This window comes from Pteropus alecto, unplaced genomic scaffold, assembly GCF_000325575.1.
Source record: "Pteropus alecto unplaced genomic scaffold, ASM32557v1 scaffold185, whole genome shotgun sequence".
Lineage (NCBI taxonomy): Eukaryota > Metazoa > Chordata > Mammalia > Chiroptera > Pteropodidae > Pteropus > Pteropus alecto.
Window position 1 is genome coordinate 9,492,268 of NW_006438088.1, and position 26,600 is coordinate 9,518,867.

The 26,600-nt window shown below is 34.0% G+C and overlaps 1 protein-coding gene across 1 annotated transcript in view; it reads right to left on the reverse strand.

Annotated features, from left to right (window-relative positions):
- The window catches only part of PEX7 (peroxisomal biogenesis factor 7), a 71,476-nt gene that overhangs the window by 23,989 nt on the left and 20,887 nt on the right, over positions 1-26,600 (reverse strand). Inside the window, exons 6-8 of the mRNA XM_006915384.3 lie at positions 19,206-19,312; positions 17,493-17,606; positions 16,348-16,403 (exon numbers count right to left, since the gene is read on the reverse strand). Of these exons, the coding sequence (XP_006915446.1) occupies positions 16,348-16,403; positions 17,493-17,606; positions 19,206-19,312 (277 nt within the window). The remainder of the gene's footprint in view (positions 1-16,347; positions 16,404-17,492; positions 17,607-19,205; positions 19,313-26,600) is intronic.

Consider the following 26,600-nt stretch of genomic DNA (forward strand, 5'->3'; position numbering starts at 1 on the left):
AGCAGAAGGTTTATATACTCAGCTTTGCTTTCTTTAAAAAACATTTTAAATAAACGTTTTCATTTTAGAATAGTTTCAAATTTGTAGAAAAATTGTGAAGACAGTACAGGGAGTTCCCTATGTATTATGATCAGCTTTGCTCTTTAGAGGTACCACTGGGCTACTGTGAGAAGAATGGATTTGAGGGCTCAAGAGTGGATGTGGGGATCCTAGTGGTCTAAAAAGAGATGATAGCAGCTGGATAAGGTGATAGCAGTGAGAAAAGATGGACTGTAGATATATTTAGGCAGAAAAACTAATAGGACAGAAGAAATCAAGAATGATTCCCATGTTGTTGGCTGCTGACATAGTTAACAATATTTATTTACAGATCTATTTTCCTCTAAAAGCCACTAAGTTCCTTGAATTCAGGGACATTTTCCTATTCTTCTTAGTATCTCTTGCGTGTATATAAGTGTCTGACATATGGACCCTCCAAGAATATTTCATGAATGAATAATTGGACAAAAAATAAATTAAATAAGTATATTAAGGACAAGATAATCAAATAACAAAGGCTAACCCTACCAATAAGGTAACTTAATCACCTTGAGACATGGTTCCCAAATGATGGACCAAGGCTTATTATATCAGACATTCAGAAAGTACACATTACTTGGCTTTGCTGAGAACTTTCCCCCTAAAAATTCCTACTGAGTATACCTGTACAAAATCCAGAAATCCCTTCCCAAGAAATGTTGATGTTCAACCAGGTAGGCTAGAGAATCACCATCTAAAGCAGTGTTTCTCAAAAGGAATTAAGCAATCCATGGTGGCATAGCTAATAAATGGCAGCCCTAAAGCACAGACTCCACTGGCATCATGTCCAGTACTTTTTCTACTGAAAGGTGTTGCCATTCACTTTTTCTCTAGGTCTGTGCCAAGGAACCTGGAAAATAGGTGGGCAGGATCTGGAATTCTTCAGGAAGTGTCAATTATCATCCTGAAAGTTCAAATGGACCTGGACCAAGTTAGGCTTCCCCCACACTCCTCAGACTACATAGAAGATTCCATAAGCCGAAGCCCATGCCAAGACTCCTTTAGTCTGTCAACTTACATTCAAAACTAAGACCCTAAGGAAATTATGAATTAGACAGCAGTGATGCAAGGAGTTCATAAATTTTCCTTTCTCTCTTTTAATATTTTTTATAGGCACTTACTGCATTCACATCTGCCCTGCTGTCTCCTCCTAACTCAGCTATCACTCAGCTAATCAGCAATTTTTGTAACCTCAGAGATCCCCATCCTTTTAAAGTGAATCCCCCTAAGTAGAACACATGGAACCATGAGCTTATTATTTTATCATCTGTATCATTTTTGGAGGGGACTAAAAAAATATAAATTGTAGCAAGCAAAATTTTACCAATTTATAAAGAGCTAAATTTTCATTCATTAACTCAAAAATGTTTAAGTGCTAATGCTCATTTATTTGCATGACTGGGTTGGAGAGGTTTCGTTTTGGAACTGGTAACAGCGAAAATAAAGTTTAAAACAGAAAAACATGAATTGCCTGCTAAATGAAAAATATATGATTAAGCTTGAAGAATTACTATTTCCAAAGATGACTTTTAGAACCTCAATTGCAAATATCGGAAACCATACCATACTTACAAACTTTCAAGGTTAAGTATAAAATTCTAGACTTAAGCTTCTCGGTCAAAATTAATTATTTATAATATTTCAATTAAAACTTTAATTAGGTCTGTATTTTAGAGGGGCTGACTCCACTTCATCACAATAAACAAAGTACAGGAACCACATACCACGAAGCCTAGCTAGAGTACTTTGACAAATTAAAGAAAACCATTAGCTGATGGAAAGCTTGTTCTGGGAGTATTTATGGCTGCAACCCACAGGGATGTGGGATGACTTTATGGAAAATGCCACATCCCAACAAAAAGAGATAAAGGAAAAAAAGAAAAACTCCCACAGAGTTTGTTTACTGCTTACTGGCACAAAATGAAGAACCATAAAATAATTTTGCAATGAAGTTTCAAGCAAATAACTGCCTAGAAAATAAACAAAATGGTAAGAACTATCTACTCTTGAAATAATATCATTATCTCAAGGATAACAATAGTCTACGTATATCTGAACTGTAACTGGCACCAAAATGTGGCTACACAGAGCAAAAGATCATTTCACAGAAGTACAGACAATAACGGGATCAGATGAGGTTGCACGAGAACTTCATTCCACACTTAAATATTGAAGAATGCCTCCTGCCTGAGTTTTGGTCTTTTATTAGCTATATCACCGTGAATACTCACTGTCCTCATCTCTGCAGCTGAGCGTTTATGAATAAACCCACTCGTGTGGTTTGGTTGTGGAGTGTCTGCACAGCTCACAAGGATCTCCTTTTTTTAAAACAACTTTTCCTCACAGAAGGATGGATACAGTGATGGGGGTGCCCAAAGACAGACACTGACAACGGTGGAGAAACAAAAAGAGACACAGAGCAGACTAAATAATTTTATTTCCTTTCTAGTAAAGCTTAGGGAGAAAAAAAAGAAGAAAAAAATCAATCTGCAGAAAGAGGAGGAATGATGAAACAGGCACTTAAAGCAGTTTCGTTCAGTACCCACCTCAGGCCCTGGGCACTTCTGCCCGGGGGCTCTGAGGGAGCCCACATGCTGAGAAACATCCCCTCTTTTTTATTTAAGCTAGCTCAAGATGGTTTTGGTTTCACACATGAGTGTGCACACATGTGCATGCACACACATGCCCTAAAAGATATAGCGCTGGATTTAAAGATGAAAATAGAATAATTATTATTGTTTTTATTCTCTGTATGGTTCACTCTATTAAGTGAAACCTCTAAGAATTCAGTATTAGAATGTTTATTTAGTGTTGCCACATTCTAGATTGGGGTTTCAGGACAGACCTCAAGGGTGAATTATTTATCTCTGAGTTCTTAGTGGACAAAATAAACTACTAACAACTGGCGGGTAATATCCAGTTGATCTAAATAAATAGGCTTACTATGTGTGCAAATAACTAAGAGAGGGAAACACTGAGGTTCTGCTCAATTGGCTTCCTGTTTAAAACTATAATTGCACAGATTTGCGTCCACTAATTCTACAAGGCTTATGACAAAGAACATCAACTTCCTGCTTCAACCCCTCAATCTTTCACCTAGAAGGCAATCAATTTAAATTCTTTTAGCTGTTCCTTCTGATTTTTTACTCCACATTTCTAAATAATATGCTCAGAGAATTCATTGATTATTTTCATTTTCAGATATTATCTTTTGACTTCCGACTATGGAAGATGATGCAATATCTACATTAAAAAATATACACAACGAAATCCACACAGTTGCCTTATTGAAACTGCACAACAGAATTTTTAAAACATTATAATGCAAATCAACTGACAAACTCCATAAATTTTCTTTTGGAACTAATCAGCACAATTCAAAGTTCAAAGCGGTGACTTATACTCCATTAACCTAAGGCTTAACATTCCTCACTCCTTTTAGATCTATTTCTTCATGTGCTTCCATTAGGTTTGAATTAGGCATGGATTTGGTTTGATTCTTAAAGAAAACTGTTAGCAATAATTCTGAAAATGTTCTGTAGTTATAAATCAAAATACAGAAAATCAAGTCTTACAAGTTTCTTTCTAATTTATGTATGCTGTTTCATTTTTAAGAAATTATCTTCATTTTTCACCTGGTATTTAACTTGCAAAATGACGCTTCACTTCATCGAAAGATCTTTCCAGGAGGACAATAATTATCCCAAGAATTTTCTAATTTAAACAAGTCAAATGGAAAACTCTTTGAAGACATATAAAAAAACCCAACATATCGACAAACTCACAAGTTACTGCTTCATCCATATAAATATCTTAGCCACTGGTATATGAATCTCAAAGAGATTTGTCAGTAAATCACATATTGCAATTAGTTGTAGAAAGAAATAAAAATATCTATCTTTAACTTTAGTTAACAATCAGGATATCAATATAATGGTTCTAAATTTGTTAAATAGTAAAATTTTGCAACTTAGTCAATACTGACTTAAACAACAGAACAGAAAATTTTCTCCTTGAAAAATAACATTGTCTTATCCCAGCAGGTCTTTCCACTTTAAATTCAGTTTCAGTAATGACTACTTTAAACATAATTAAAGAGAAAACTATATTAAAATATAACTGTTTGTAGGCTTTTATAGTCAGAGTGACCAAAGGATATCAAAATTTCTCATACATTTTAAATTCACTTACATTTATAAATAAATTTTTAGTATACTCATGTCCCAGGTGCTAGGGACAAAACAATGAAACAGACAACTCCTCTGTAATCAGGCAGTGTGTTTTATTAACATAAAATATATCCTCATAATATGTGAATACGGATATTCTCATTCTTGAAAAGAAAATGAAAGACGACTACATTAAGATGCTGTCCTAACATCAGTGCTAATGTTTGGTGAACCTTTGCCACAAAGCAAAAAATGTGACAGTCACAAAGACATTTATATCTAAGCTATCTGAAAAGCATAGAACATTAAACCATTCTTGATCTTTTAAATAATTCAATCACAGTTCCTGCAAATGTTAGCAATTAGTATTATATCATCAGCCACATAATTTCTTGTGATTAAATAAACAAATGTAAAGGAATTAAAAACAACTATCTAGAAAAATGAGGTAAAATGATCATCTGAAGCTGCATACGAGCTCACATTCAGCCACTTCTCTTATCTATTTACTTTGACTGACCTTTTTTTGTGGGTAAGGGGGACTAGGTAAAGTTGAAATGAAAGGTTTGTGAGACAGAGTACATATTCAGCTATACTATCTGTTTACTTTGCCTGACCTTTTTTTATGGGGAAGGGGAAGAAAGAGAAGTATCTGCCCATGGAAATCTCTGTGCTAATAAGCATAAGGATCAAAAAAGCCCATCAACCATACCAAAGTTAAGATACTTACTTTATAAAGGCAAATCCTACAAGAGTAAATATGACAAAGATAAAAGGTATTTCTGTGTCTGCTGCTTTGTTAAGATTCTATGTTTACAACAATCCAATTAAAGACCATTTTCTCACTAAAGCAATATAATAAAGCTATTTCTCTTATTTTACAATTAAATAATACATTAAATGTCACATTTATTAGAAGGTATTAGTAAGAAAGATTTTCAGTGTCTTATTTTACAGAGCGAATACAGCTTACTTTTTTCCTCAAATGTTTTTATTTTGAAAATTACCAATACACAGAAAAATTTTAAAAATGACATACTCTTTGATCTAGATTCACCAATTGTTAAAACTTTGCCGCATTTGCTTTATCTTTCTCTGTCTACATATACATATATAAAATAATGTTTTCTCAACCATTTAAAAATAAATTACAGACAACATCAAGAGCATATATTTACTGTAATGTGGTGCTAAGTACAGAGTTTGAGGAACATTCATGTGAATGAAAAAAAAGAAAGAAACTAAAAATTACTGAGTGCTTGAAATGGGCCAGGCACTATGTGAACAGCCTGGCATATACTGAAAAGTTAAATCTCATAATGATGATGTTTTATGACTGAGGAAATAGCAGCTCAGGGAGGTTAAGTGATTTTATATGAGACTGAATATAACAATAGCTAGTAATGGCAAATCAAAGATTTTAAACTATATCACTTTTCCTATTACACAGTGTCGCCTTTCTAAAAAATAATTTTTAACAAATATGTAGATAATATGTAATAATTTAGAGAAAAATATTGGTTGAATTGAAGTAGAAATGATCACGTGATTATGGATTTAAATAAAATGACCCACACATACATTCAACTTTGTATAATATACCCACTGTTCTGGTTCATGCTGCACCATATTCATAAGGTACACTTCCTCCACTTGACCTTGACAGTGGAACAAGAATTCCCATTCACAAAGCTCCTCAGTAGCTTTAAGCAACATAATTATCTTATTAAAGTTATGCTAGGTAAGGCATGCATACTGATGACCTTAACTCTCTCTATGGTACTTATATCTTAAATTAGGAAACATTATTACTATTAATATTTCCATTTAAAGTATCTGCTATTTCTTTGAGCATTTACAGATACCTCCACTGAATCCTCTGAACATTCCAAAAAACAGGTATCATTTCCTGTACTTCAGGGCTGGGAAATAGAGGAGTCAGCCTTTCACCTCAAGTCTGATTAATTCAAAAGCCCACATACTCACCCTACCACACAATAGATTTCTAACTCATAGAACTTTCCCATATGTCCCCAGAGAGTGAGGCATAGGGAGGGACAGGGTTGATTCTAGAAAACCTCCTATCCCATTTTGTACTCCTCCCCCACCTCTTTATTAATTTTAAATTTTATTAAATTACAATTTATGAGTAGAGATTTAGCAAAAGTTAGCTATTGTACTGTATCTTCTTAAATTTTTCTGAATGAATTAGTTACTAAGTCTTGACTCTACATTGTAGACTTCAATCTCTCATAATAAAACCTTAAAGTTATATATTTTTTAAGTTAAACTATATTGTACTTTTCAGAAATATATCCCATGTGTAACATGGCACTCAAATGAAGTATTTTAATAACAGTAATATAGTTCACTTAATGACAGATCATCTGATATGTATTTACCAGAGTAACACTGCACGTATTAGGAATCTGACTTTTGGGAGGAACAATAACCCAAAATAACCAAAATATATAGAAAAGTGAGTATATGTGATAAACAGTTATTTTTAAGTAGCCTATGAATTTTGTTAAGTGAGTTGATTAAAAATCGTATATACAAAAGCACATAAAAAGTGAAAGAAAACAACTATGAAACAGTTTCTGGAGGACCACAGTTCCTCAGGCCAGCTCTACATTACACAGACAGCTCAGTAACTGATGAGTGCCAGGTGTTGTCAGAGGAGGTTAGAATTTTGTTGAGATTTAAAATTGCGTTCATAAATTATACATCGGTTAAAGAAGATACAAAAATTTATGATAAGGACATATGAAATCCCACCCATTAGTAATCTACTTATATAGATATATTGATTATATCTATCCAAACATTTTTCAATAAAAAAATATACATATGTGTATGTTTGTGTGTGTGTATATGTACCTGTGTGTACATACATATGTACATATACACACATATATTATAACCCCCCCAAATTTTTAAACCCATAATTATTCAGATAAAAGTTATTGCACATAACCTTTTATGCATCCATTATTGTCAAGACTCATTTATGTGGAATTCTTCAATCCTGAAATGATTACAGAGATTAAAGGCAATATTGTATTTTGGCAATTTAGTGCCCATGGAGAACATGTTTATGTAATAGGGGAAAGTTATACATATTTAGAAATACATCAAGGACTTGGGCTTACAAGAAGTTTCCAAGTATCAAGTAACATCAGAAAACTTGGAAAACAGAAGGTGTAGGTTCAAGTCTAGCTCTATTACTTGCCAGCTATGTGATATTGGCCAGCCCTTCTACCTCTCTGAATCAACTGTCTTCTATATAAAATGAGCACACCAGTGTTGTATGGATTAAAGGAAATATTTTATGTGAATATACTCTGTAACTAGACACAGCTAATCAAAAATAAGAAGTTAAATATAAGAATAGATACTGATGCAGTAGAATTTTAAGCATAATAAAGACCTGTCCCCTCTTAGGCCTGTCCTTCTCAGTGTTCCTACTGCCCAAAACCCAATTCAATAGGGGCACTGTTGGAGGAAGGGGAGTCAATTTTTAATGGCGGGGTCTGTTATGGCCACTGTAGGATTTTATGCCTGTTCCCTGACCTAAATGCCAATAGTGTCTCCCACCACTGCCACAAAACCAAATCTGCCCCACTAAGAATTACTGTAGGTTTAGCTTAAAGTGAAAACGTAATTAGGAAAACATACACATTAAGCTTCAGGTCCTTTTACTTTCATATAAATAAATGGATAAGAATGTTCTTCCGAGAGCCCACAGAGACAATATGAAAGTTCAAGGCATCTAAAATGCACCGAAGGTGAAAAATGCTCTGCCAAGGGGGCAGAAAGTCACTGAAAGGAGAGGAGGTAGAGAATGGTTAAGTGAAGTGTATCTGGTATATACCTTTCTGGAAATTTTCAATGAAAATGTATATATATGTATATATTATAATTATAGAAGCTTTTAAAAATCAATAAGTATTAAGATAGCAATCCTAGTGAAATGCTGGAGCCAGTTTGTATTGACTTGTGAGAGCTGACTGTACATCTCTTCCCGACCCCATATTTACTGGCATCATATCACATCGGTAGCCTGATATTGGCCATGGTGGAGGTATTTATACCACTGCATTCATATCGTCAACACTACACAGCAGGTTCCTCCCACCTGCCTAGAGAACCAGTTGTTGAATACTTATCAACACACTACTAGTCTACCCTCATTGAATTTTATGTTGAATAATAAATTATCAATTAACTCAACTGTTGTCATCAGGTCTTATGACAAGAGAAGCACTGACAAAAATACTGTTACCTTATATTCATATTTTTAAAACTCAGAATTGGAACTTTGAATTTAAAAGTTATGTACTGGAGAACATGCTGACAAATAGTTTTTTGCTGTCACCAAAGAACTGAATTCCAAGAAGGCCGGGTTAAGGCTGCCTGCTTTTGTTGTTATAAAATAAAAATTATTATTTCACCCTTAAAGACTAGAGCTGAAATGGGGCTCAGCCCCAAAAAGATGGCCTTCTGTCCCATCCATTCTGGTAGTAATAAAGACTATAGAGGCAAACACTATGTGACAGCATTTGCGTATATTAATTCATCTAATATGACAATCCTATGTGGTAGGTACTATTATAATTTCTATTTTACAGATGAAGACATTGAGCCATACAGTCTTAAAATAGCTTGTTCAAGTTTGTACGGCAAGTAAAAGACAGTCTGGCTTTTACTTGTTCAAGTTAGAACATACAAGTTTTAACTTGTATGTTACCCAGCATGCATCAATCCACATTTAGTCCACTGAACATGTATCTTCCACTACTCCATATCTATATTATGACTACGTGTCTCCCACTATGCCAACACAAGTGACATGCTCAGGGCTCCCTTAAGTGTACTCCTACCTCTTTCTAAGCCTTCGTGTTTATCATTTACTCAGCAAGAGATCCCAAACTGTCTATTACAATGGCTGGCAGATAACAGATATTCTATAAATATGCCTGAATTTTAAAGTAGAGTACAGTTGTACCATTTTTGTAACCAAAAAGTAGCTCAATAGTTGAGTTAGAAACATTAAAGTTATAGGCAAGAGTTTCACATCATACAGCTATGGATGAGCATAGTTTAATAAAATTGGAATTAAAATTTACTTCATATTTTTCTGGCCAAATCTAAAAAAACACTGCTGTTTAGTTTATTATTACCAAAGAACATTGATTAAAAAATGTTTTAAAGGTTAGAATATTTATAAAAGTATCATGAAACTGAAAAGTGTTACTCTGAGGCTAAACTGAGCCTTTTAGCTTTATCAATTAATGAAAGTTATATTTTTCATCTGAGAAGCATTTGCTACAATATGGAAGAGACAAAATGTTGATCTTAATGAAAAAAAAAAAACAGCAGCTTTTACTTTCATTTGGCTGTCACACATACCTTGTTTGATTTCTGACTGTGTTTATGAAATGATCTACTTGGTATGAAACAAAATAAGCATTCAAAACTCAAATTGTGCTTATGCATGGCTGGCAGAGCAAACGTGGCTCTACAAACAAAGAAGTAACCCAATGGAAAGTATATAAGGAGAAGATAATATGCTAAAATCTATAGTGATAACATTCATGAAGGATGGAAATAAGTCACTATGAAATATTTTAGAATTAGTACTACACTGAGTAAAGTTTAGAAAGAACCAATGTGTATTTTTAGAGTATTTTGCCCATCAGCTGAAGGGAGTTCTGATATTTTTCAAAAAGGTTGGAGTTTTTATTTAATTTAAGCCATGCTAAATAATTTCAAATGCTAGGATACATATTTTTAGATTTGTATTACTTATTCAGGGAAACATAATGAACTAGTATATAAGAACTTAAAACCTTTTTCTATTAGATATAATATATCCATATAAAACAAAAATATGAAACTTGCATTTCATAAAACCACGTGAACTATTTTAAAATAAAATTTTAAAAGTTTAAAAAACTAAACAAAATAGAAAAAATTGGGAAGTAAATGAAAACTTATATTTGATGAGCTATATTACAAAAACTAGTAATCTAAAATCTAGAGGTGATCTCTGTATAATTATCTGTGCTAAAAATTAAACAGGTTACTGATGGGTCTTACATCTTAAATCCTTTTCTTTTTTTTTTAAATGGCTTTTCTGGCACCAAAAATATCATCAATCCAATGAGATTTAAATTTCTTCAGAAGATTAATTTAATTCATATCACATGGGGTAAAAAATCTACCAAAAAACGTGCCTTTTCTGACCTTTCCAATGAATGATCACCACACACAAATAATGAGGCTAAACTCACACAAGGCATTAGTACAATTAAAGTCATATTCTCAACATGTGTGGAGAGTTACACATATACATACATATAATACATATACTCAAAAATACGCATATAAAAATTTTTTTTTAAATTGTTGTTTTCCTTTTCTATTGACATTCCTTTCCATAAAAAAGTCTTTGATAATCTTATATCGAAATACGCAGTTATTAGCCTCCAGTTGCATTTAGTACAAAGACGAAACAGTAATTTAGTAGCCATATGTATGTTAAAATTAAAATTCTATAACTGAAAAAAAAAAATAACATTGCTTTTATATACTGCCTGTGAAGCAATTTGGCTTAAGTTTTTTATTCCACTTCATACACGGAAAATGTTTACCAATTGTGCAGAAAAAAAGAATTCTAGGTTTCAGGCTTGACTGGGGATAACATTCCCATTAACTGAGACAAATAATGTACATATATACACAAGTCCAGTAGAGGGAAGGAAGGAAAGAAACAGAGTTTAGTTTGAGACATCTATCTGGACATTCAGGTGCCTATAATTCATCCAGCAGACAGCTGAATAGACAGGCCTAAAGCTCTCAAGAGAGGTCAGAACAGAAAAAAAGAAGTTGGGAATCATCATTCTGTAAGTAAAAGAGTACCAAGCTAAAGATGACCAAGTTTAAGAAGAAGAGAAGGAGAATCCATGATGAAGCATAGGAAGAAAGGGTCAGTGGAAAATGAAAAAAATAAAAAAAGAACACAGAATCCCTGGGATAGGCAGTGTCAAGAAAGAAGGTTTGATCTATAATGTAAAATACAGCAGCAAGGTCCAGTCCAATAAATGCTGACAGTGGGCTGGATTTGGTGTTACAGAGGTCACTGGTAGCTTCTGCCAGAGAAATTTCAGTAAAGAAGTGGAGGCTGAAGCCATGTATACATGTAGAAGTAAATGCACATATAGCTATAAGTGCCTAGGACTATAAGCTTTCAAAGGCTTACAAAAATGCCTAAGAGCTGAAAATTAAAATTAATTTGTAATTAATATATATAAATTAACTTCATTAATTCATAAATTTTGTATTAAACACTTCATTCCATCTGATAATAATTTCTAGGTTAGATTTTCAATTTCACAAAAATTCCAAAGTAAGCATAATGATTGCCAAGAAATAATCAATCATAAGTAAGTCACTCATTGCCAGATCACTTCAAAAGCAAAAGTTTAAAAATCTTGTCAATATAATTAGACCTATTTAATCAGTGATGTGGATCTATTTTATAGATTTCAAATGATATGGGATAAGACCTCCCAAGTTTCTTGTGACTATAATGGTCTTAAAATGGCTCTGATGAATGAAAGCTTAAAGGAATGCTAAAAACTTGGTTAGAAAGAAAAGAGAAATATAAGAGTGGTGTTAAAGGAAAATATAGAATAAAGGAAGAAGTTACAGGCTGAAAGTCAATAGAGACTTGAAGAATGAGGATGTATGCAGGAGAAGAGGTAACTCCATAGAGTAAAGTCCCATGAGTGTGTGAGATCAAGCGCACTCAGGTCCAAGGGTAGCAGAAGAGCAATGGACACAGATACAGAGGTACAGACTGAGAAGGATTTGTAGGCCCGCTGTGGAAATTGAGATAATTGTGCTTGAGCATTACAACTTTTTTTAAAAGAAAGAAATAAGGTGTTGTGTTGTTTTTTTAACTGAAAGTATAGAAAATAGAGTTGATGAGGTGGATTGAGAAGAGAACCAAAGCTTGAGAACAACGGAGAATTAAGACAGTATTTTCGAGTGTGTCCTCTTAAGTAATTTTTATAATCACCTTTTGGAAGGACAGGTATTACCAATTCCATTTTGCATATAAAGATATCTGGACTCTAAGTTATATAGGAAAATTGTCTACTAGAACGTCTTTTTCAACTATATGTTAAATATATTATTTAATTATAATTTCAGTTTTTCCAAATGCTTACAAATATAGCTATGACACTTTTGATCTCGTAGCATGTCATAGAACCATGACCTAATCCATTTCTCTCCCCAGAAGCACTCAACATCTATCCTCCAATCTCCAGTCCTACTTAGGAGTCAGGAAAAAAGCAAAGTCTAATTTTTAAAAGTGAAGAAAAAAATAAGACTGTGAGCAACCAATTGTGATGATTTCTGAGCATGGTTAGGTACCTACAAGATTTTAGAATAGTATAGTCCACATTCGAAAGGCCAGACTTAACAAATTTTCCTGAGACAAATCTACATTTAGAAAAGTGGGGCATTTTTGCACGTGGTGTTCAGGGATACTTAAGTATATAGATAAAACAGAGACTGGTCAGTAGGGTTAAGATCATCGTAATGACGATTCTGAAAAGAAAGTATAGGTCTCCCCCTTAAATCAGAAAAAGAACAGTGAGATGGACTTAAGATGTCCCTTGATTGATAGGCTCCAAAAATCAGAAAGACCCAATTAAAACTGTTAAGGACACTAAAAATTAGATTATCAAAAGATCAACGCCCTTGGATGGGAGACCACCTAGGAAGACCAGGTGCTGTAGAAGTAAAAAATAAAAAAAATTAAAAATAAGGGATTGTAAGCTGACAAGGTCCTTACAATCTGTGAGGTCAACCAAGGGTTGCCTCATCTTAAAAAAAAAAAAGATCAACGCCCCATCTCAGTTGGTCAACTCTCTGGTGATCACCAAAGGTCTCTGAAAGCCAAGGACTAGATTCTATATCTAGAAACTCCTTTTGAGCCCACAATTGACACTATGTAAGAGGGAAGATTCAAAGTTCTTTCTTCATCCTGCTCAGCCTATCTGGAGGATCTGACATCTGGAGGATTTGATATTACTGGTCATCCACATCTGGTTGGAATTCCTCTCCTGCAGTTTCTGTGACATAGTACGTGCTCTGGGGTCTTTTCCTGTTTTAGGTGGGCTGTTCTCTTCTTCCTTCCAAAATTTATCCTCTCCTGAAGATACTGTCTTTTTGTTTTTCTTCCTCTAAACTTATCTCCCTTTGGTTTATTTACTCTTATGGATTGAATTATCAGTTAAGTTAATAGCTTTCAGTCCACAATTACAGCCCTAACTTCCAGCCAATGATCTAGCTCCACAGTATCAGTCTGGAAACATCCTGGGGTAGATAGCAAACAACTGATAACTTTTCTTCTTATCTGCCATGTTGCCATTCTTTGAGTTTCATGCTAAAAATTCTATAATCATTCTTTACTATTTTATATAGACTATTAAAAAAAACAAAACCTGGTTATGCTATCATTTTAATTGAGAGCTGGAAGTCTCAGTGTAATTATGTTTCCTAATTTGTCTGCCTGCTTGTATTGGATCAGTCAAAAACAAAAACAAAACCCAGTTAGGGTATGTAATTTCTCTCAAGGCACGGTAATTTCTTCTATTAGAAGTACAGTCTACACAAACAAAGTTATATAGCTTCTCCCAAGTCAAATACGGACTCAGAAGTAAAAGAGAGGGGAATTTTAGGTGGTTGAGTCAATGAAGTCATGTAAATTTAAAATTCTTAGTGGATCCTCATAGAAACCAATACAGAACAACAAAAAGAACAATTAAAACTACACAAAACTTAGGCCTTCAACATATCCAAACTTCTAATTACATAAGAAGAAAAATAAAAACAGTATACGAGTGAGCTACCTCCCATTTCCAGCTGCAAGTCTTTGTGGACAGCAAGGGCAATTTAGGAAACACTAAACAGAGAAGAGAGGAGCAGAGACACACAAAGTCTTTACCAATTAAAAAATTTAAAACTACTATAAAAATAAAATGGATACGATAATTCAAACAAGTCACTTGACAAAAGATTCACCTCAAGAAAACAAACAACAAAGTAGAAGACAATTGTAATATAACATTCTAAATAGAATTAAAATCTTCAAACAAGCATTTGGGGACATAAAAAAAAAAACCTTGATGAACATGGTATGAGGATATATTTCATCTTTGTCCCTGGTTTCTGGCATAACTCTTAAAACTCTTGGAATTTCCTGAATAACAGGATGGTCTTTCATTATTCATAAGGAGCCATACCTGAGTTTATGCTAACGAGTGACTTAGGATGGAGCCCTCACACAACCTCAGGAAGGGGCTGGTCACCAGAAAGACCAAATGATTAGAGGGCTGAAACTTTCAACCCCAACCACTGACCTCCAGGGAAAGGCAGGGAAGTAGAGTGGGGAAGCTAAAAATTAAGCTCTATAAAAACTCTAGAAAAATAAGATTTGATGAGCTTCAAGGTTGGTGAACACATCCATGTGAGTGGGTGTTCACTCCAATTCCATGAGGACAGAAGCTTCTGCACTTGGCAACCTCACCCTGTGTACTTCTTCATCTATTTATCTTTTTCCTTTATAACATCTTTTAAAGTAAACTGGTAAACGTAAGTAAATCTTTCCCTGAGCTTTGTAAGCCAGTCTAACAAATTATCAAATCTGAGGACGGGCTTATGGGAATCTACAATTTATAGTGGGTAGGTCAGAAGAACAGGTGACAACCTAGACTTGCGACTGGCATCTGAGGTGGGAGCAGTCTTGGGGAACTGAGCTCTTAACCTGTAGGATCTAATGTTATCTCCGGGTAGATATTATCAGAACTGAGTTAAATTTATAAGACACCCAGTTGGTGTCTGTTGAGAACTGGAGAATTGCTTGGTGTGAGAAAAGTCCACACACATCTGGTCTCAGAAATACTGACAATAGAGGAGAAAAACAGAGTTTTCTCCTTATAATCAGGAATTCAAAAACAAAAGAAAAAGTGGACAAAAACGGAAGTGAAATAGAGCTGAAATAGACACAAGAAAGAAATAGGAAAAAAAAGGCAAAAACCATATCAGAAATGAAGACAAAAATACATGGTACTCAAAGAATATGTTTACATGAAAATACAAGGGAAGAACAACAACCAAGAGAATAAAAATGAGATAAAAAAAATCAAAGGTATCTGACAGAAAGTGTTTGATATAGAAGACAGGTAAAAGATATTCAATTTATGTATAAAACAATAGATCAGAGCTAACATTTCAAATTATAATCTAAAAAATCTTTCTGGAAATAAAAGAAGACCTGAAACTACATATTTAAATAATCCACTGACCTCTTTAACCTGTAACAGGGAAAAGTGAACCACAACAATCAGAGTCCCTGAGAAAAGTATCAAACAGCTTAAATGATAAGAAAATTAGATTGGCATTGAAATTCTCAACAACAACAACATAGAAAAACAAAAGTGATGTAGCATTTTTAAGAAACTCCAGGAAGTAAATATAAATTAAGGAGTTTATATTCAGCTAAGCTATCCTGCAAGTATCAAGGACGTAGAGAAATAGTTTTAAACATTCAAGGGCTCTAATCATCAGCACTTCTTGAGGAATATACCAGAAGAAAAACTTCATCAAAGCAAGAGATGATGACGAAGTTTCAGCAAAAAAATTGATGATGAGCATTTAATATATTTAGTTATATATCTAAAAGCAAAGCAAAGGTGGAAACAAGAGTGGGAGAATAATATATCATATGACAGTGCTGTATGTTACATGTTGCATGTTCTGGCAAAGGATAACTAAAATAATCCAAAATTTGATGGAGAAGAGAATGGGGGAAAAGAAAAGTAGAATAAGTGCACTGGTTATACATGCAATAGATACGAGTTAAAATAAATACCATTAAAAACTCACAACCAGTGACAAATTTTCAAATGTACCCAGTTCACATTTTTTCATATTAGTTAAATACATTAGCTTTCATAAAAGTTGAAAAGATGAAAATGCTACTTGGTATTTCACAATGAAACTTAATCAAAAATTACTGTACCTTACAGTAAAATCATAGGAGCAAGAGGCCAGCACGGAAGCATGAAATGGTGAAAACTATAAAAATAAACAAACAAGGTTTTTGAAATTGGCTGTAATTATAACATGCTACTTTATTTGGTCATTTCCATAAACATTATGATAAAGTCTAGTCAGGACTGTCACTTAAAATTATGCTTTCCCAAACCTCATATGCTTTAACTCAAGGCAAAAATCTTCTGGCTGCCCTTTGCAATTATTTTTCTTCAGTGTTTTTCTTACCAGTACTTTAATAGTTAAATACACATAATAACTACATTTAAAAACTTTCTAGTTCATTACCCTATTTTATTCTCAGAAGCACTTTGAAATACATATAAAAAATATTTTTCAACTACTAAAACCTGTGTGCCATTAAAAGAAAAAAAACAGGACACTGTCTCACACATTAAGCTGTAGCCAAAAAAAATTTAAAATATTAATTTAACTGATACTTGGAATTTTTAAAATAGGAATAACAACTTTCTCATTGGAAAGATCATAAGGCACTTTTTTACCCTTAATGTAAAAAGTAAAGAATTAAATTCAGAGATGTCACTTAATAAGATGTTTTCCACAGTGACTTAGCAAAACCTACCTAAATAAAAGCTGGGAAACTAAATTACAGCACTCCTAAGCAGGCAAATTTCTCAGAAACAGCAGAGAAAAGTTATCTCATCCTCTGATGTTTACAGAGTGGAAAATTTTCTATACTCCAAATGTTTGTGAACATTCATATATATTATCACGTTAAGGAAAAGAAAGAACAAACCATTTAGCTATAGGAGTTACAACAAAGCAAAAAGAGCTTCCCACTGAATGGAAAATTATGAAGAATATAATGCTAAAAGTAATTACTAAAGTTAAAAAATATTAAAAGGAATAGCAGACTGGGGATGACAAAATGAAAAAAACATTTTTATTTAACCCTAAGTACACAGTGGCTACACTGTCTCAATTTCATTCAATAATTATTCAAATATTTTACCTAATTTTAGCTTTCATTATTAATTATCAATAGTTGGGTAACAAAATATGCATAAAAAATAATCCCAACCTTTTAAAAATACTTCATTAATTATACTTATTTTTTTATATTACATATCAAATGAAAAGATAAAAACTTACTTTCACTCTTCTAATAGCATAGGTGTGACCAAGAAGTTCAAACACTGGTTGTCGAACATTCCTCAAATCCCAGCCTCTCAAACTACAATCAACTGCGCCGGTCACCAGCAAATTCTGAAAACAATTCAGAGAAAAGTAAACTGTGACATCTTTGCAATTAAGCAGTATCCATGCTTTCCTACTAGGAACAATGTCTATTTTCTGATCATTATTTAATTGGAACCCAGGAGTCATTCCTGAGAAGTTGCATGACAAGTATAGAATGGAATCGAAATACACATCAAAACATAAAACTTAGTGATTTGAGAGAAAAGGAATGCCATATGCATTATGTATGTGATGGAACACTACATACAACAGAAAAGAGCACAGTTCCAAATAGCACTGTGGATCTTCCAATTCGCCTTTAGTAATATCAATAAGTACATAAGGGATTAAAAATTTTACCAGGCATTTAAAGGCAAAAGGCCCGTTAATTTAGGGATATTTGAAAGAGCAAAGGGTATAAATTAAATATTTATATGCTTTTCTAAATCTAACTCAATCATTGTTCCCAACTCTCACAGGCCATTTCTCAACGAAATATCTAATCGTATCTGAGAATCTATGCAAATAAATGGTAAGTCTCCTATCTAGTCAGGTTTTACAAATTCTGCTATCTACAGACCCAAGTAAACCCAGAGTTCCTGGCTGAATAGGCCAAGTGCTGGGTTCATATTCAGCCCCATCCCATGTCAACTAGGGCAATAATTCATTGTCTGAATGTTTTGGGCTTCAGTAAAGCTCATTTGAAGAAAAGTTTCAATGATTTAAAGAAAAAAAATTTTAACCACTCTCAAGTGTATACTGGCATCCTTTTTAGAATTTCCAAATGCATAACACAGAGTCAGCAATTTCATTTTTCTTTATGGGAAATTCATTTATGATGAGAAAGATTTGAACTGTAGTTATTGGCATTGAGATTTTATTTTGATTAAGCACTACTATTGAATGAGTTCTGTATTTTTTAAAATCTATTTTCACTTTATTTAAAAAAAAACTCTGCCAATATAAACCTTCTCTAAATTTGCATTAATTAATGTGAATCTGGGAAAATACAATACATATGTTTTACCTCTTTGCTACAGTAAACAGACTACTTTAAATACATAAATATACATGAATAGTATATCAACACATATTTACTCCACTGCTATTTCTATTCTATATGCTCCTGTGATTAACTGAAGCTTTGCAAAAAGTTACAAAAGGACACTGCTTTCTTAAAGAAGCATGAAGCTTGATTAGACTTATAAGGGAAGATGAAACAAAATTTTAAAAACTGATGGACTGTTAAATTAAAAATCAACCTACAAACAGTTCAGCAGCCTGAACAAGAATGGAAAGCAAAAGATAATACAAATTGGCGGGGTTAAGAGCAAGAAAGAAAAAAATTCCATAAATTGTAAAGCAGTTTCCCAAACAAACAAGTAAGGCTGCACTGTTGAACTTTGAGAATTTCTATTTCTTATTCTGTTTGTTTAATGTGCACTTAAATCCAATTAATGCTAATGCAGGTCACTCATAACCATCAATTAGAAATGAAAGGGACTGAATTTAACTTAATGGTCTATAAACACTACCAAAGTCCACATAAACAAACATAAAATAAAATCTAGAACATTTCAACATCAGCAAGGGCTCAGTAGCTCAGGATAGAGCCAGAGAGAGTACCTCGTTGTATTTACACCAGTCACAACTCAAAATTTCTGCTTGATGTGCTGGAACCACAATTCTGACTCCTGTTGCCTTCATGTCCCAAATTCTCAGAGTCTGATCACCTGGTGAAAGAGGAAGACCTGATCACCTTCCATCACACCACTCAGATGTTCAGTGAGATATTGTACTCATGACGATAAATCAACGGAAAATCCACTGCTTTCACTGTTAGGATATTGCTATCCATATATCACATATACATATGTACAGATTTTAACTAAAGTAATCCATAGAAACTACTAAAAGTGATGAACTACAAAAGGTAATGCACTATGATTGTATTCTTTAGATCTACTCAAATCGGGGAAGTTCGAATCTCACACTGAAAAGCACAATGGTAAACAAACGCATCCAGTGCATTTTTCATGAGGAAAAGGCCCTGAAAATCCTCACTTCAAGGTTAGTACCCTGTACCAACATATCCTATAAGAAACAAAAAACAGTAACAATTTTACTGTGAAATGTAGGCAAAGTGTACCAAGCCAAAATGGAGAATTTTTAAATCTTAGCTTCTGTTTACTACATTTTCATGGGCTAGACAGAGGGATATATTTCTCCCTGGAAAAGAAAACAAGAGGAAAATTTCTGATAATCTAAAAAGTACTTTTTTGTAGCAATTTACAAAGAAGGAAACTGAAGCACATGAAGATGAAATAAGTTGCTCGAGAGAGCAAGTGTTGGAATTAGGACCTGGTACCGGAACCAGGCAGTCCAGCTCCACATGTCTACAACTACACCACTGTGACTCCTCATGCTGCTGGAGAAGTGCCATACAATCACATTGGCTGATTCTTGAGGAATTATCCTCTTAATTTGTGTTATTTTTTTCTGTAAATTGGATGGGGGGGACATTTAATCATACATCGTACACACACACACACACACACACACACGACATTCTGTCACATTGACCCCAAAGTTATTTTAGAAATAAAAGTAAGTGTTTTAGTTCATTGGCAGGATTTCACTCATATGTGGGATATAAAGCTGAAAACAACAAATGAACATGACAAACAGAGACTCATAGACACAGACAACAGCTTAGTGGTTACCAGAGGGAAAGGAGAAGCGGGAAGGGAGATAAGGGTAAAGGAGTTAAATATATGGTGACGGAAGGAAATTTAACTTTGAGTGGTGAACACACAATGCGATGTACATAGGACGTATTACTGAACTGTAATTAAATTTTAACCAATGTCGCCCCAATAAATTTAAGTAAACATAAATACATAAAATAAAAATTTTAAAAAAAGAAATAAAAGTACTAAAAGATTTCAGATAAAGTTGAAATCTCTGTTGTAGTTCCAATCCCACACCCATCTCCTTGTCCAGGGGCCACCACAATCATGAAATTGGTATGCTTCCCTTTAGTGTGTGTTTTTGTAATACTTTTACATTTTTATGGATCCATAAATACATACTATTGCTTTGTGTGCGGGATTTTAAAAAAATGTACTTAAAAACACCATTCTACTACTTGACAAAAGGTTGAAAACCGCTCTGATACAAGAGAGGACAATATTTTTGGATCTAGCTAAGGATGATAAGGATAAGAAGGAATGATGAGTCTGAAAAAAAAACCAAATGGAAATTGTTTAGAATTGGTACAGATTAGAGCTTGAAATATCTTCTGGGGCCCTGATTATAATCACTATCTGTGGTCTAGCCACCAGTCAGTAGAATTTGCTTCAGATTTCTAAATAGCTTTGATAAAATGATCTTTCATGATTCTCCCTAGCCTTCAGGGTACAGTAAGTCCTCAACATCATCAATAGGTCTGGAATTTTGAAGTGAAACGACAAATAACAAAACCAATTTTACCATAGGCTAATTGATATAAACAAGTTAAGTTCCTACAGCATCTCATCAATATTGTAATGAAACGACATTGAACAGAATGACGTTATTTGAGGGGCTGCTATACAAAGCAGGATGCTGTGGACGTCTCGTGTCTGGTCTGTTCAGCAACACTTTTCTGGAACAACACCCGCTCGCTTCTTGCCTTGTGATTCCAGAAAGCCATAAGGTTCAACACGGCTGACCAGCTGCCAGTAACAGGTCTGCAACTGATGAGAGAAGCTGACCAGGCAATGATAGGTCCAAGCAAGGCCAGTCATAATATCTTATTCCCTGTCCTAATCACAGCTGACAGGCCAAAGGGAGGTACTTGAAATTTTTCTGAACTATAACTGAAAAAATGTCAGTCCATCTCTTATGACAGAATTTACAGGTTATAAAATTGAGGAGCCGCTGGTGGCTGTGTGTCTCACTGTATGAAGAAAGCCAGTGGCTAGAGTCAAGTCAATGAGCAGAGAAAACTTGGAATTAGAGACTGTGTCCTGGAGCCATTCAAGCATCCCTTCCCTTTCTGGGGTTGCTTTTCAATAAATTCTATAATGACCTAAGATAGTTCAAGTTCTACCATTCGTAGGCAAAGGAGATCCGTGATCATCTTAGAGAGAGTAATAAAATTCACTTGAAGTTCTAGTCTCTAAAAGCCTAGCCCTAGACAAAAACATTTGATTCAGCATGAGGCTTCCAATGAAATATAGGAAATGCCTAGATAATGTACACCAGCTTTCAAAATTTTATTTGTAATATTAGGTCTGAAACTATAAAGTCTGCTATAGCTATAACTAGAGCATTGTTTAAAGTTCAATGAGCTTGTGTTTACCCTAAAAGTTACATTATACGGGTATGTGAATGATTTAAAGTACCAAAACATTACAATGAATTTTGACAAGGGAGATTAAGAAATAACTGTTATTCTAGCAATAATACGGATGGGTCCCACAAAATATAATGTTGAGCAAAAGAAACCAGACACAAAAGCATTAAAACAGGCAACATTAATCTACACTATTAGAGGCAGCAGAATGGTCACTAGGGGCACAAAGTGGAGGTGGGTGATCACGACTAGAAGGATGTGAGAAGGGCCTCTGGAAACCAACTGTTTCTTCATCTGGGTGCTGGTATAACAGATGTGTTCATTGTGAAAATTCATCACTTTCTACACTTAGGTTACGTACTGCTCTATATGTGTATTATACTTCAATAAGAGATCAAACAAAACAAGTTATTCTAAATTTCTCTAGGACAATATTTTGGTTCCTCATCATCATACTGGAACAACATTAAAAAAAAAAGTACCATAGTTTGTCTCCTCTTGCAGTTTAATTTAAAGGGCACAAAAAAGTGAGAAGTGCTCTGCAGGAGCTAAGAATTCTACTTCCTTGACAGTCACTCCTCCTATACCCATTTGGCACTTCATCCTCATCACTTTGTTTTCCAGGTAGGAGAGAGACCTTCTGGCCAAATGGCATAGTGACTCATTCAACTCTTTGAGCCACCAGGACATCTGCATTTACATCGTTTTTTAAAATCTTATTTCATTGTCAGTCAGACATTTATCAGGGGCCTGTGATGGTGCCAAAGATCCACCTGAATTACCAGCTTCTCTTATCATTTGCAGACCTGCCACTGGCTAAATGCATAAAACCGAACAGGAAGTGCTGGCTGCTATGTCTAACTTTAAACTGCAGCAGAAGTAGTTGGATAAGGAGGAATGAGTGTAAACGGTGAGTGTGAAACTGTGACCTGAGTAGCAAAAGGATACATATCGGGTCCAAATAATTCAATTTAATTGAAATACCAGATGCCTATCAGATGTAATGCAACTTTTTTCTTAGAGTAGAATGAATTTTTTTTTAACTACTAGACCCCCACACATTTAGACATGACTATCACTTAATGCAACTATATGGGGTCTGTAATAGTAGAAAGTTAGTATTTATGGTTCAAAAAAAGTCCACTTCATATTAGTCCTCTTTCTGTAAGAGCTCAAATATTCTTCCCTTCTAGCTCATATAACTTAGAAATATGAATTCTGAACTAGAAAAAATGCAATGTCCTTAGAGAACTCTGCTATGGAAGGTAAATCTAGATCTAAACCTCTAAAAACTTCCCCCTTTTGGCCTGTCTTGACTTAGCTAATGATACATTTAGTTCTAGATTTGCAAATACCATACAACTTTGAAAGTGACTAAATTCTTGGACTCATTTTTTTTTTAAAGGAACATATTTTATAGCTCCATAGATCCAGTGCTTGATTCTCATCAAATCCCCTTAGATTTATTTTAAGCCTTGAATGGGCCACCATATTAGTGAATACTGGCCCTCTAGAATGTAACGTATCGGGAGTTGATCCTGGTATACTCATTACTGTACAGGGCATTCTCAGTGTATGTATGGAATCTAAGTGCTACTATCCTCTCCCATTTCCCATTCCCAACTGCTGAGCCAAAGCCAACCAACATACTACGTGCCCCTCTCTCAGGCACGGTGGTTAGTTTAGGATGGCCACACGGCATCTTCAGAGCCAATGAGAAAATGAAACTTTCTTAGATACCTAAGAACTTCTCACTTTTTCCTACCAGCCAGAAACCAGAAAGGATCTAGGGACTGAAAGCTACTGCCATATTGCTATCACATGGTGCCTGATACTGAAACCAACTCAGGAGAAGACAGAACAAAAGAGATGGCAAGAACATCCTTTGAGCCTTATTTCCAGCCATGTCTATAAAGCCAGATCTAATTCTGGACTTTTAAACTATGTGAGCAAATAAATTACCTTCTTCCTTAAAGCAGTTTGGGTCAGAATTTCTTTCAATTCCAACTAAAGAAGTCCTGGCTGATAGGACCACTATTTATATTCATTTCTAATAGAACACATGAAAGTGATGTCATTAAACAGATGGTCTTTTTCTCTATTAAAGCAAAAGATCATTCTGTTGATAAAAGGTTTTTTATGTACTACCTATTTACAATTACAGGCAGTTTTAAAAGTTAAGTTTTAGGATTATATTGCTCTCTATACACAATTAATCTGCTTCTATTCTGTATCATATACTGAACATTCTGTATGCACCATCCAGAGTCAATATTATGTATAACATGCTACACAAAAGTCCAATGTAAAAGGAAGAGGTATGAGAGACTCAGCCCAAAGGGCTAATACACACAGTTCTGCCTGACATTTATATAAATACAGCTGTATTAGTTCATGATCCTGTCATTGTCAGATTTTACATTGGGTTATGGGCAAAAAAAGAACAATGATTAAAAGCAAGCGAAAACAATTTAAAACTTAAATAATAATATAAATTAACAAAATTATATACAATAGTAAGGTAAAGGAACTTTTAAACTCTATTGTAGTTCAAGGAATTTTATTTACTAAAATTTTTACAAATATGTAAAATTATACTCATCAATTCTAGTTTATTATGAATGATGCCAATTAGAGCTGCTAGCAGTCATGTCTTCACTGTTTCACTAAAAGGGAAGCCTGTTTCAATTCGCTGAAGGTAGATCTATTCCATGCCATTAATTCCACCCAGGACTGGAAACTACTTCTTTAAAACTGTAAGATGTAAGGTCAAAGGGCACGCCTACCTTAAGATAATGATGCTAACATCGATTTGATTCGACTCTTCATACAAATTTTAATTCAACTGTACTAATAGTCTCTGTGTTAGGGCTTTTCACCAGTAGTAAAATTATAAAAATTGTAACTATTATACTAAACTGTAGTCATCTTACAGATATGATTCACTATAAGCATGAAACTCATTAGTATTTACACTAAATTAAAAGCGTAAAAGGTGATTAGCTGAAGTTGTATATTTAGGCTAAAGGGTTTATTCAAATTAAATGTATTAATATTGCTATCTTTTATTTAATAAACATCTAGACTTATGGTTAGCTGCACCACAGAAAGATAAAAGATCAATTTAGGCTTGGAAAAGGAAATGTGGCAAGGAAAAATATATTATTTATCCCATCCTAAAACCTTGATATTTTGAAAAAGATTTAATTCAGATTATGGATTTAAAAAAACTGTGACAACTTATAAGTTTAAAAAAATAACAGTAAAAAATTTTTGTTGATAGTGTACTACTTTTTATTCTAGGAAACAATGCTGTTAACTTCAATCAGCAAACAAAAAATATTTTAAATTAACTGCCCCTCTATGCATAGAAATTACTATTATTCACTATCATCTGAGATCCAAAGAATTGCTTAATCTAAAACAACACACTTCTCTGTACACAATTTGCCTAAAGTTTTCCACTTCTGAGTATCGTTAGCCTAATAATACTTACAGAATTCAGGGGCATTTGGTTTTAAATTTTAGAATTAAAAAATAATAAACAAAAGACAAATACCATATGATCTCACTTACAGGTGGAATTAAAAAAAACATATAGATGCAGAGAACAGATTAGTGGTTGCTAGAGGTAGGGGTGAGGGTGAACTTTCATGTGTGAAGGTTATAAAATGAATGTCATGCAGATGTAATGTATAGTATGAGAACTATAGTTAATAATACTGTATTGTTTATTTGAAAGTTGCTGAGACTAGATCATAAAAGTTCTCATCATTAAAAAAGAATTGTAATTGTGCGTGGTGATAGATGTTAACTCGACATACTGTGGTAATCATCTCACAACATGTATATACAAATAATAAATAATTATGCTGTACACCTGAAATTAATGTTATATGTCAATTATATCTCAATAAAAAAATAATAAAAAGCAAATTAAAAGGATTTCTGTGACATTATATTTCCTATGGAAGTTACGTAACATAATTCAATAACTCAGGGCATTGATATAGTTTATTATCAAGAAAGGAACAATTATCCTATCAATTGCTTATCTTCGGATGCTGGATAATTAAACAAGGAGACAATACCAGAAGCACTCTACCTTCTTCTGTAGCTATTGTCTTCTGTCCTCCCCTAAACAACCAAAAGAGCTTCCATTTCTTTATCTCCCCTCAAGGCTCTATACCAGCAAACATTTTCTGTAAAGGGTCCAACAGTAAGTTTTTTGGCTTTCAGGACCATTTGGTCTTCTCACAACTACTCAACTCTGCCACTGTAGCGTGAAAGTAGCCATAGAGAGTATGTGAAAGGCATGGCTATACTCCACTAAAACTTTATTTACAAAAACTGTCAGTGAGTCATTTGATCTGAGGGTAGTACAGCTGATCCTTGAACAATGAACTAGGAATTAGGAGCTTCGATCCCCTGTGCAGTCAAAAATCCATGTATAAAATGGCTGAACATTGCTAACTATTAGGAAAATGCAAATCGAAACCACAATGATACACCACCTTACACCTGTTAAAATAATCAACAGGACAAGTAATAACAAATGTTAGAGAGGATGAAGAGAAAAAGGAAGCCTTATACACTGCTGGTGGGACTGCAAATTGGTACAGCCACTATGGAAAACAGTATGGAGGTTCCTCAAAAAACTAAGAATTGATCTACCATATGAT